The sequence below is a fragment of the Pholcus phalangioides genome, unplaced genomic scaffold (genome assembly GCF_987345545.1).
Source record: "Pholcus phalangioides strain wild (caught in Gottingen) unplaced genomic scaffold, Ppha-v1.0 ptg000002l_1, whole genome shotgun sequence".
Classification (NCBI taxonomy): domain Eukaryota; kingdom Metazoa; phylum Arthropoda; class Arachnida; order Araneae; family Pholcidae; genus Pholcus; species Pholcus phalangioides.
In genome coordinates this window covers 15,171,898-15,185,929 of record NW_028301595.1, presented here as the reverse complement: position 1 = coordinate 15,185,929, position 14,032 = coordinate 15,171,898, and the positions used below count along the sequence as shown (strand labels likewise).

General features: G+C 34.0%; 1 protein-coding gene across 4 annotated transcripts in view; it reads right to left on the bottom strand.

Annotated features, from left to right (window-relative positions):
* The window catches only part of LOC149089456 (uncharacterized), a 90,142-nt gene that overhangs the window by 26,975 nt on the left and 49,135 nt on the right, over positions 1-14,032 (bottom strand). For all 4 annotated transcript variants that reach the window (XM_089238689.1, XM_089238682.1, XM_089238674.1 and 1 more), the window contains 5 exons: positions 10,763-10,813; positions 7,998-8,050; positions 7,095-7,166; positions 4,645-4,713; positions 1,398-1,548 (listed from right to left, as the gene is read on the bottom strand). In XM_089238689.1, coding sequence (XP_089094815.1) covers positions 1,398-1,548; positions 4,645-4,713; positions 7,095-7,166; positions 7,998-8,050; positions 10,763-10,813 — 396 coding nt within the window. The remainder of the gene's footprint in view (positions 1-1,397; positions 1,549-4,644; positions 4,714-7,094; positions 7,167-7,997; positions 8,051-10,762; positions 10,814-14,032) is intronic.

The following is a 14,032-nucleotide window of genomic DNA, read 5'->3' as shown; positions in this document are numbered from 1 at the left end:
GAGCAAACAAAAAGAAAAACTTATTGTACTATAAAGAATTATAATTTATTATAGAATTATAAAGATATCTCAAATTTTTTTCATATTTTACAACATTTTTCAAGTTTTGTAAAAAATATCTGTATGTACAATACACACTTATATACACACTTATCTTCAAAAGAAAAAGTTCTAAGACTCCACAGGTAACAGACAATTACCAACAATATTTTTTAATGTGATTGCATGTAAGAAAAAAAGTGCCAATACAGAATTTCAACAAAGCATGTGTCTTTTTTTTTAAAAAAAGTATGCAGTTTAGCTTGTTTATGCTGCCCTGCAACACATGTTATTTGCAAAGCACAAAACTCAAGACACATGTCAATTTCACTTCCAATTTGGAAGAGAGAGAGAGCAGCATTTCTCAAAAGCCTGACAAACAATTTCAAGCTTGCACAAATTAATTGGAAAAGATTTCTGGGCTATAGAGTCTGGGTCTAAATACGTGATACAAATGGAAACAGGAAGGAATTTTTACTTTTCGTTAGTAACTTTATTCCATTAATCATTCAATCTATGTGTTAGGGTGTTGTTGAAACCTCCATGAGTTATTTTCTCCATATAACATTCTTATGGCCAATTAATGCTACTGATGGCAAAAATATAAAAATGATAACCAACAACATTGGGAAAACTAGAGCAGAAATAAAGCAGTCCCACATGAAAGGAGTTCAGAAGAAAATTTGGCTTGGATTTTCTGGATTCTGGTAATTTTTGGCTGCTCAAGACTACTTTTACAAAACTGTGGTTGAGTCCTATTCATCAAAACTCACTAAGAAAAATCTTTAAGAATTGGAAAAATGTATGATTGATGAACCTCAAGAAGCCTTTTGTTACTAAGTTCATAACAATGATAGGATAGAATAACCCAGTGGGACACAAATTATCAAACCATGTTGCAAGAAAAATGTTTTAAAATTATTCATTCACAAATATTTCTTTTGCTCTTTGGCATAAAGTTTTAATTTCTTTCATCATCATAGAGAAATCTTTATCCTAATTCCAGCCATGTAAAATTCCACTTACTCTTTACACGATTTTGCATTAAACGAGTATTTCAAGGAACCAATTAAACACAGAGAAAAGCAGCTGAATTTTAGGACTATCAGCATTTATAAAATTTGAATAATGCAAATTATTAATAAATACTAACACCAAATAATATTATTTTAAGTTAATATAATTTTATAGACAACAAATAATACTAAAAGGAGTTTGGAAATTTGACTTTAAAATCAGATTTTTTCAAAGAACCATACAAGGCCATGCTCTGTAGGAAACTGACTAGGCCTATACTAACTGAGTAATACAAAAACAGAACTGATATAAAATAAGCAGTTACAAAACCAGATACTCACTCAAGTCAAAAGACACATTACCAACACATGATGAATCATCGTTTTCCTCAGAACTCTTCACTAATCGGAGGCTTGGAGAACCAGACAAACTGAGAGAGGATTTCCACTTAGGTGCAACCACTGTTGAGGTTTTATTGGGCAGATTGTAGGCCTAGAAAATATAATTAAAATTTTGGTAATTGGTGTAAATGTCATGAAAGCACACATAAACTTCAGAATATAATTGATTACAATTGATTCGATGGGCTTAAATCTTTCAATTGATTACATTTAATTCAGTTTGCTGAACATTTTCCAGCAAATTATTAAACACACATATCAGATGCAAATGCAAAATTCATCATACTTACAAAATACAGAAATTCAGGCATCAGCCATTTTAACCTCAAAGTAAGATAGATGCAGCACACCACTAGAACACGATTCATGCGTAACTCTGACAACAAAAATATGTCACGGGCCACATAATACATTCAGAACATGCAATGCAGCATGTATGAATTTGTTAGATTCCAATACAAAGAAATTTTTACGAGGGTGCATGTACGTTTCAGTAGCAGTTATTAACAGATTGTACGTATCTAAGTTCATAACATATTGAAGTGCGCTGGTGTAACTATAACATTATGTGTGTGGAGATATGAGTGTTTTATGTGAACACATATATGCGTTGCTGGTCTGCTCTTTGCTATGGCGAGACTCATCAAAGGAGAAATTGACTGAAATTTGCAACTCAAAGTTGAAAAGCCCGGAAAACCAAATTTAGCTGACTGGATGGGGTGACACGTAAAGTTTCATTCCCATAAGCATTACCAAACTCTTGATTCCATTTTTGTGGAGGAAAGACTCTGTGGTTGCAGCTTTTTGGAAGGTGCCATTTATCAATTTCCATCTGAGGTTCAAGAGGTTTATGCTTCATTTACTGCACATCTGTTTCTTTGCAGGAAAGTTTCAAAAAAATTTTTATCGAGTTCGTATGATTTACACAACACATACTTGAACCATGGCTCGCAGGCCAGATGTGGTCCTCACTCATATGGCAAGGCTTGTGACTACTAAATTCAATAAGTAATTGATAAAAATATATTCTCACATTGAAACTGAAATAGTCCTTTGCAAAAATTTTACATACAATATTCACAATTTATATTCACATTTATAATTCACATAATCCAATAATGTTCAATGGGTTCAACAAAAAAATCATGATCTCGATTTTTGTTTTAAAATGGTTACTATGCCATTTAAAACTGTAAAAGAAATTTAAAATTATAAATCATTTTATCATGCACGGCTCCACCACCTTTTACCAAACCATCTAAGTGACTCACTCTACAAATAAAGGGTTTAGCATCCCTGTTTTCCATGGTATGTTTCATTATATCTATTGCTTGATAAGAGAAACCTTCTTGAATAAATAAAAAAGCGCTTTCAACATTAATATTATTTCCAGTAATAGATAGTTACAGCAGAACCTCAATTAACACGTTAGCTGCAGGCAAGGCTAATATCATGTGTTACGTATTCTATAAAATTTCACGGGTACATTATTATTGCATTTTATATACACAGTGAATAAAAATACCCAGTGATTTTGTACAGAAAAATTCAAAACCCACCCACAGCTGGAGGGCTAACTAAGGGGTGATGAATCCAGTCAACTTGAGTAATGGTTCTTGGCTAAAAGTGACGATCCTTAAAAATGTGAACTATTTTTATCAATGTTCAGAAATATGTCCAATAACACCACAAAGTTTGAAATTCACACAAGCATGCAAATAAAGCAGAAACTGATGTGTTTATCAAAAAAAATAAACATTGACAAGCAAATTCAAGTACAATCAAATACTCATCAAGTTGCTCCGTTTCATCAAAAGATTCATAATCAACAAATAAATTTCCAAGATAGGATGTTAGAGAAAATGTGAGAAATATTCTTTAAAAGAAGAATTCATTCTGTCTATTATAATTAGCAAATGCACCAGTCTGAGCTTTTCACATCATAAAACTTATTACTTCAGCAATGTATTCATTTATGATATGGTTCAACTAAGGGGTGATAAAATTGCCTCAGATCAAAGCTGTTGTCACCGGCACATCCTACACTACTCAAACCAGTTCATCATCAGAAATGTTTAATGTGGGATAAAAAAATTTAAATCCTTTCCTCAATAGATGAAAGATATATGTATTTTTGATTTCATCCTTTTTCATTTACGCACGATAACACGCCCTGAATTCAATCACTTTAGAAAACATGGCTTAAGTATCCTGCAGAAAACTGGTGATGAATAGGCAAGCAGTGTTGGTTAAGCCTCGAACCTTTTACTACAACATCATAGGCAAATCGGATATTTTTTTAGAAGTTTTGTTACTATATATATATGTGGTTCTCTATAGAATAATTTGGAACAAAACATAAATATCAATTATTATACCATTGTCCTTGTTAGCATAAAGTTATTTCACCCTTTCTTACATCTGACCAAAACCACAGCATAATCTGAAGTTATTTCAGATTAATATCAATTTGTGAAAAAATTACAGTAATATATTAAATATTTCAATCCTTTGATGGTGGGGCTCGAATCTGGGTCCTCGCGATGAGAGTCCGTCACTATGACCACTCAACCACCATAGCGCTAATATTTCAATCCAAATGAAAATAATAGAAAACAAATTCTGTGACAAATGTCTTGCTAGGGCATCTGTGCTGAATTTACAGCTTCATTACAACGATGGTTGTATCAGCACATCACCAAGAGGAACAAAACTTACTAAAATTATTGATTTTTATCTTGATTCCTTTTAAAATTCAATTAGTTCCTCTAATTTTATTTTGCCACTGCAAGCACTACCCTTCAAGTTGGTTTTGTTGTAACATTTTAAGCAAATCCATAGAATGATTAAACTCAGACTTTGTGTATGTTTAACAGGAAAATTTTTATGCGAGATTCATGATTTATTGATACTTTTTAATTATGCTATACCGACCCGATGCAGCAATAGATGTTTAGAATAGGAGACCTAAATGATTTTGTTCTGGAATTGGGTATTTTTCAGTTCATTAACACATTGTAGACTGGTTTTCTAAGGAAAAGCTCATTCATCACACCAGCTATGTATGAGTACAGAAACACGAGTTCGCTTGTGACCAGTGAACATGTTGATTGGATTCTTGCGAAAAATATGTTTCTCCTCTTGTGTTATGATACTGACAACTCAAAAAAATTATTAAAAAACTTACTGCTCTTAATGCTGCTGCTTCCCTTTCTGCTTGCTTTCTCTGTCGTACCTCGTCTTCTATTTCCTGCTCCTATTCATGAAATGTTATAACTATCTAATTGTTTTCAACAAAAAAACTAAATATGATAACTAGTGGAAAATATAAAAATATAATGATAATAAATAAAAATGAAAATATAATAATGACTATCAAAGCTAATTTGATAGGCGATTTTATTAGTTTTAATTAATGACAAAAAGTGCAGTTTTTCGAAAAATTAGTTATATACCAAATTATCTAACCTGGTACTCTGAAGTATGTTAGATAATTTACTACACAGTATTTTACAGCAGTGGTGTGCAAACAGTGGATCACGGCCTAACGTCAATGAACTAGAGGGGTCGCTAGAGATTCTCCAAAATTAAAATTTCCAAATAAGAAATTCATTTTTATTTAAAAATATGTCAAAACTAAAGAATGTCTTTATTCAGCTGAGCTAATTACCATTTACTATACAATGCAATTTTATCAAATTCTACTTGTACAATAATCAATATATCGGCTCTGTCATGCCAGAATCATGAATGTGCAATGTCCTTGCAAAAAAAATGAATGGGGGAAATGACATTTGAATAGTTACTTTATGGAAGCTATTTTCCTAAAATGTTTTGTAACGTGTTTCAATAGGACATTATTGTAACACAAGTATGTTACATTTGCGTTTCAGGCACAACTTAGATAGCAAAAAAAGGTATCTAAACAGCTGATTAAAAAAAATTACATTTGTGTTTCTAGCATGCGGCAAATGATATCAAGTTCGTACTTTTACAGGGTGACTTGAAAAGAATCACCTGATTTCAAAATTGTGTATTTTTAAAAAATTAAAAACACAATAGAATAAGTGATATGTGAATCATTTCATCATAATCATCAACAACCATTTTCAATCCACTGCTGTATACTTCTTCAAAATTGTATATTTCTTAAAAATTAAAAACACATTAGAAGTTGGGAAGTGGTTCCCAACTTCAAGGCGCAAATGCGAGCCGATCTCCCCGTTAAAAAGTCTCGCCACAGAGAGCAACAGTCCTACAACGGTAAATCATTCAACCATAACACTTCACTCATAGTTAGAAAAACTGGGGGCAGATGACAGCACTACACATAACAAGCATTACACAGAAACAAACTTTACGTCAGGTTGCACTACACGTACACGCACATTCCCGCATGTACAGATTCGTTGGGGGATTCCGCGGGGGGGGGGGGGGGGGGGTGGTGCTTGTGTGGTGTAGCAGTAGTAGGTGGGGCCTCCAAAAAATGGCTCGGGATCCATGATGTTCTTAAGTCAGCCACCTCGTTGGGCAATTTGCCTGTTGTGGCGTTGTATTTGTATTTGTATTTGTATTGTATAGAAGGATAAGTAAATTGAGATGTCCGGAAAACTGGGACACATGGTCAGCATATGTCGGGGTAGGCAAAAATTTTTTGGTCAAAAGGGGGTCACACTTCAAAAAGTTTGTGCACCACTGCTTTAGAGTACCATGTCAGGAGATAAAGTGTTAAGATAGTGTTCCATTAATCGAAATATAGTACACAACACAGGAAAAACTTTGTTCAAAACATTTGATTTCGGTTGATATAATTTTATTTTTCTCATTCACCACCTCATTAACAATCTTTATTTGTATTTGGAAACTGAAATTGCATCACTTTCTTTCTCCATTAAGTTATCACTATGGGCCTCAATGAGAAGAATCATTCCAGCTCCACTGGATAAAGGATTTTTTATATGAAAAAAAATCATATTAACACCAGCTTTTTATTCTTTTTATCGTTCAGTCATTAAAAGATATGTTCAGGAGTGATCATACACATTCTAGACAAGGGAAGGTTGAGGCAAGATGGGGTAGAACTAAACAATATTGCAAATGAATTTATAAAAAAGTAGTCTTCCAGACCAGAGCAGTGTGGAGAATTTTTTTCAAGGTGAATAGTAACTTTTTCACCAACTAACAACAGTAGGTAAACTTCTCAGAGGTAGGCAATTTTCTTAGTAGTACTTGGAGTAATTAATTCATTCTCTTGTAAATAGAGTAACAAGTTCTAATCATGCAATGTACTAATTTCTCTGTTGAGACATCAAAACAGGGCCGTAACTAAGATTTGGGTATGTTTTGAATAACTTTTATTTCCATTTTGTCTCTAAAATTTGCACAACTGCCAAAAGACTAATATTTTTACTTATGATTCGAAAATATTCACACTTGTTTCTAAAATATGTCTATCCCCTCGACAGAAAACAAAGCTACAGCGTGTCCCCCTATCAAAACAAAAAATCAGTATAAACTACATTATATGCAGGTTAAAAAAGGAAACATGCATAATTCATAACTTGCAGCTAAATTAATCTAGTGTAAAATTGAACAAAAATTCAGAATTGTAGCATGGTATACTCTATCGGTACTTACCAATTTCATTAGAGTTTCCTCATCCATAAGTATCTTTCCTCGCATCTTTGTTTTTGATGCAGGTTTCGAAACCTTATTTCAAAAATAAGAGAAAATATAAATAATTTATAACAGCTGAAATATCAAAACTGTTCAGGTTAAGATGTATAAAAGTATGAGCACTGTTATTCGGGACACAAAAAGAAAAAGAAATACCAATAAAAAAAACTCATATAGAACAACTATATATCTGAGTTGACTAGCGAAAAGAACATGCAAACTCTGGTCTCAACATATAAGAATAACCTACTCCATAACAACCACATCCTACAATTTTGATATACAACATTTGACAACGGGCAACAAATGAGATACTACACCGCTGTTTTGATAACTTTTTGCTACTTCAAAATAGCTAGATGGGAAACAAATTTGGTATTATTAATTATTGGTATTGCTAATTATTACAAATTGGGTAATACATCATATAAATTTGGAACTCTTTGATTAAATATACAGTGATACCCAGACTTATGTAATTTTTGTTCCAAGACTATGACATGAGTTAAGGTAAATTTTTGCACAGATAATGTTTCTCCCTTGTCAAGAAAAAAAGGAGAGAAGAGAGGTAAATGTGCAGATTTTCTTATTTTTCCTTAACTATTCCTCTTTTTGACACAACGCTCATGGGAGAAACATTTCTATTCTAAGAATAAGATGCCAAAAAAGGGTAAAAAATGTTCTTAACATAAGTCCAATAAAAATAATTTTCAGGATGAGACCAAGTGAACTTGGAGTGATGTAAATCAGGATGATGATGTATATAGCCAGACCCTGATGAAGCTACAGTAGTCTTACATGTAATTTTCATATTTCAATTATTTTCGTACATCAATCAAAATATTTTATACAAGTATAAATTACCACAGATCTTGCTTTTTTCCCACGAGGTGTTTGATCAGATTTCGTCTTCTTCCCTTTAAAAAAAAAGAAAACAATTTTTCTTTCCATCTTAACAATTGTATCCATGACATTAATAACATCCATGACAATTGTATACAACAGTTGATTATTCAAATCTGTGTTGTAATATCAGGGGCATTACACGCAGGATCACCCTTTAGACGAAGCACACAGGGTTTTGGAAGGGGGCACAAGGAATCTCTTCCACAGAAATGTTGAGTTACCAACCTTTAAAAAACATATTGAATTAACAGGAAATTGATTAAGATGGCGAATAAAAGTATTTTAATATTCCAATTTTTTTCATAAAATGTTCAATGAAATTTATTCTTGATCGCTTAAAAGGGGAAAGCATGACCCCCACTCCTCCATGCGTACACCTCTGCTTAATATGATAAAAACAAAAAAGAAAACAATATTCATACTACTACTGTGACTATATAATCCATAGGCGCCAATTCCAAGACTTGAAAAATCTGTAGCTTTTCACAACAATGAAATATTCCATACTGAAGAAAATGTCATACAAATAAAAGGGAAAACTAGGAATTTTTTGGGATTGCATTGGATGACTACATAGGGTCATTCAAATATTACATTTGCATCGATTGGGGGGTTCCGATTTGATGAATTTTTATGACAACGGGGAAAGGGGAATTTGGGTCATCAATCACCCTTTATAAAAATTCTAAATATTCTTAATGGCATCTTACTTGGCGTGCCAAAAACAAGGAAAAACCTTTTGCTAGTTTGTGGGCACCTGAACTAACACTCTTCCTATTCATAAGTCCCCCTACAGAGCCACTTTAGTGATTTCTAAATGTTTTGCGGATTCAAGTGATATGGAAATGTTTACAGTACGTATTTGGAAAGAAAGAAAAAAACTGCCCGGAGGCGGCAAATCACTTTTCTAAGTGATTTGCCGCCTCCGGGCAATGGTTGCGCTCTTTCCCAAAAGGATGGACGGTCTCGGAGAGCATTTACATGTACAGTAAATTTTTAGTAAATGAATACATACTAACAAATAGAAAAAATGCATTTTAAGAATATATGCTTTTTTTTGCATAGCGATTTTTTTAATGCATGTTTTCCAATTTTTGGTATGTTTTGCAATTTTTAAATGCATAATTTTTCATTTCAGGTGCATATTTTTTCATTTTTGAGTGCATATTTTTAGAGCATATTTCGCCACTTTTTAGTGCATATAATTTGGGCTCTAATCACGTATTCCCAAGAGATTCGTAAGATCTATCCAGGGAATTTGTTAGTGTTACTAGACATCCATACACGAACCAGGAATTCAACCCAGACTTGTACAGTCACAGACTAGCTTCTTAATCACTGGACTGCCATGCAGTTGTTGTAAATAAATAAATAAAAGAAAGCTAGAACTATCTGAACGCAGTTTGTGAAATAGAAATGATACTAAAGCGCAAAGCGTGGGGGCCCCCCCCCAAAATGTGAGAAAATGACCGTAAAAAGGGAAAAAGATAGCCAAATTCATTGTTCTGTCACTTTGCCCCCCGAACGAAATTTCTAGCTACGCCCCTGGGGAATATGGTATATATTTTGCATAATAATTCTCATACATTTAGTATGGTATCTGGTATTTAGAAAAAATAAATAAATGCTCACTAAAATCAGGCGAAAAACAGCACAGACATATGTGATAGATGTGTTTGGTCAATTTAAGTAACAATAGAGAATCTAGCTAATATATGCCTGTAACGGAACTAGTGTATGAAAAAAGACAAGTGCACGTTTTCATAAAAATATTGACAGGATTGAAACTAGAATTGGACTTCTCCACCGGGGATCTACGGATATGTTACAAGCGTAAAATGATATTTCAATTACTTGATACAGAGATTTTTAATTTTACAATAAGACTTTTTTTACATCTCTTTTTTTTAATTTAAACTCTTTTTACATACTTTTACAGGCAGCCAATTAAGGCTGATGAAAGATGTTCGCTTTTCAAAATCTAACTTTTTGGATAAATCTTTGGTTTTAACAAGTCAAAAATGCTCTAGAATGGCAGTTCCCTACCCTTTTGAATCAAAGCACCTTTTTTTAAAAACCATTTCTATGACAGCGCTCCTTGAGCTTTTTTTCTTAAATTTATTTACTGAATCCACTCATTTATTTTGTTTTCCATGAACGGCTGTGGAACTGCTAGAAAGTGCACACTCAGGTGAAACACTGGTTAAGCACAGTGCTCTAGAGTAGCGGTTCTCATCCAGTGCTTCACGAAGCTTGAGAAAAATTTAAAAAAAAAACAAAAAAAACAGAGAATTCAAAAAATAATAATTACAAACTTTGAATGATAAAAATAAATCAATAAGTTTGATGAATAAATAAAAAATAGGCCTACTGGGCTCTGCCATAGAAACTATGTAACAGAAACGGATCAGCAAGTTAAAAAAGATTGAGAACCACTGCTCTAGAGGAAAGTTCATTTCGTTTCTTATGCACAACAGTTGCTGATTATATTCATGGTGCAAATGTAATTAAAATTTATTGAAAACATAAACTTAGGCAACAGAAAATAATTTTTTGCAACACAAAATAAAAAAAAAAAGCCAGTTCAGTTTCACATCAAAATAGTTCAAATATATGTTCATCCTGTTACATACAATGTCACTAGAAAAATAAGATTAACCTTTTCATAATAATTTTCAAATGGCATGCTTGGTTAATTAAGAAAGAAAATAAGAAGCACATACTTTTAACTGTATTTTTCTCAACTCCATCTCCATCCATTTCATTTGTCTTGGCTATTAAAATAGATTAATATGATTTAAAATAACTAAGAATATGGAGTGTGATACAGTTTGGACAATTTTCACACATAAAAACTAAATCAATGGTTCTGTTGCTTTTCTGCAATTTTTTTATTTGAATTTGTTTCCTTTCACAAACGTGTGGCAACAGCTAATATTTTTGCAATCACAGCCGTCCAGCTTGCATTAGTTTATTGTTGTTGTCCCCTCCATCTTTTCCCGTAGCAAGCATGCTCTCCTACCAGCATTTTGACTTCATTTTTTAAGATTTTTTCAAATGTTTGCTTTCACGTAACATGTAAAAAGACCAGCTCTTCAATGGTGGTACATATTTTTTCCAGAACTTGCACAAATGGCAACAGTACACTTCTAAACACCTGTATAAACTGTCAAGGTGGTATACTACAAGCAGTGAAACCACCACCTTTCTGGTGCATTTCACCAATATAAAGGGACAAATCAAGAGGGTGAAGATAATTGACGAGGAGATGAAGTACATCATAGTTGGCGTAATGCAGTGTTTCCCAAAGTGTGTCACTGTGGTGGTCATAGTGATGGACTCGCATCGCGAGGATCCAGATTCAAACCCCACCGTCGCCACAGTGGTGGTTGGCTGAAATTAGTTTTCTGCGGTTCCCAACTCTGAGGTGTGAATGCGAGCTGATCTTCCTGTTAAAAAGTCTCGCCGCAGAGAGCAACAGACCTACAACGGTATAATTATTCATTCATTACACTTCACTTACTATGAGCATTATACAGAAACAAATTCCATGGAGGTCACTATACGTACACACACATTCCAACATGTACCAATTCGTTAGAAGTTGAGTTCGTTAGAGGAATATGGACAAGGTGCGTGTCTGGTTTAGTAGTAGTGTTTCATAAAGCGGGCAATATTGCTCCCTGGTGGACAATGGAATGGTCCGGGGGGGGGGGATAGAAGATAGACTTAACATAGGATCCTATGGGTTCACTTGAGTTGGCGGAGCGATGAGAAAAAGAAATTTGATAAAGGGGGCGATGGAACAAAAAGTTTGTGAAACTGTAGTGTAATGGATCAAAAACTCCTCACCATTGTGACATTATGTCTCTGCCTGGTTATCATCTATACTCTCTTAAGGAGGCTCTGCCATTGCATATATGACCAAATCAGAAATCACCCAGATAAAGAAACGACTATCCTGTTTAGATTTAGATGATAAGCGTGCACTATAATTGCTGAAGGAGATAGAAAAACCTCTTAGCAAAACAAAAGGTGAGCAGAAATATTGTGAAATCACCTTGGCTGAGAAACTCTGCCTCATCATGCTCAAATAATTTTATCAGTGAGCTCAGAATCATCAAAGTTAGTCAAATTCAAGAAACTTGCGATAACCAGAATCGCAGTGTCATGTCTGTCACAAAGCCAGAAAAGATGATGCGCCTCAGCGATCATTGTATCAAATATGCCTCGCCTCTCTTTCGGCACAAGTTTAAAAATTACCAAATGAAGTGCAGAAACTGAAACAAGCTAGACGTCAACACAGCTCTACTGGTCCATCATTATTCCAGTGAAGCGATTGCAGAGATTAAAAACAGCACAGCAAAGAAATTTGTTGGTACCATAACAGCTTCAAAAGTGTACAAAGCTATGAACCCACCGTATTCCCCTGCATTAGCCACCATGCAGGGAAATTTGAATCAGACAATGGAAAATTCTTAACTAGCTTTATTTATAATTATCCATTGAATTGGCTGGTGTGTGAGTGAGTGCGTGTGTGCGCGCACACTAAAATCAATGATTAAAATATTTTTTCCACATTATAATTTATTGCTGTGGTAATTACGACTATAAATACGAATATTTTTTTTTATTAGTCTCTTATGTTTTAAAAATGCAGTAGAGATGAATTCCAGATATCTGAAATTTCAGCAATAATTGATGACTTAGCTCCCCTTTTAGCATCATATTTAAAGACAATTGGCAATTTGCTGTATTTGAAATCCAGATTTTTAGTATTTTTCACAAGGAAACGTGGTCAGCCCAGGATTGCAAGGACTGAGAGAATTTTTTGGATTTTTCATTTTTGCAAAACATTAATTGACGATTTTTCTATAAAGATCTGAAAAATCTAAAGGCTCTAGTTTCAGATTAGATTCTAATAAGGCTACAAAATCGGGTTTCCCGAAGGTAAATCAGAAGCACTGACACCTATGCAACTGTTTCAATTGACACCAAGAACAAACGTGTCAGGACTCTACTTACGTGTCTTCCCATGTTTGACTTGCAAATCATGTCCTGAAACCACGATAAGAGTAAAAAAAAGAAACAAAAAAAAAAATTCTTTCCCCCTTCCCCCTGTTCCGCATAAATCTCAATTTTTCTGAGGGGGTGGAAGAAACTAGAAAGGAAATTTGTGACAATTACTACTCATCATGGTGGATATAGTCACTCATAGGTATGAGAAACATAGAAAGAAGAAAGGATAAGAATTATATGTGGTTAGCATTGAAGGGGCTCAGACACAGACAGAGGTCAAGAATTGCTATTCCCGCTGTAGGCGAAAACAGCCATGTGTTACTAGTAGGCATAAATAAATGCTGTTCGGTTGTTAGTTGAGTAATACTGTATCTATAAAAAATAAAGATCACCATGAGTGAAAGTGAAGTTGCAGCAAACTTTGGAATTCTCTGCAGTACTTTTACACATCCCAATGTTGTTGTCCTTCCTGCTCATCCCTCTTCTGATGAAGCATAATTTGATAAATATTATTAAGCATAATTTATTCTCTTCCTCCAGCATTTCACTTTATCACTTTCTTCATGTTAATAAAGTGTTTTGTAGAAAGATCAACTGCCCAGTTCTTAATCGCTTAGAGACCACAGATTACCTTATGTAAGTCTCCCACTGATTTCATGGACCTCCAAGGTTTGTTTTTAACATAGTGTCAGCTATAAAGATAAAAGACCTTTCATTTCACTCATGAGTTTTTCTTGCCTTTATAAAACTTTACATGTGATCTTCACAAACCTCTTAGAAAGATGCCACACACCCCTGGGGTAAAAAAAAAAGTCTTTCTTCCTTCACTGAATTTTTCCTAGAATTTTATCAAATACAGTGAAACCTCATTAGTGCGTCACCCGGTTAACACGTCACTCCGCTTACCAGGTCACTTTTTGAAAGTCCCAACTGTCCTCAGACAGGAATTGGCACAGCTATGGCGTACTCCGTTT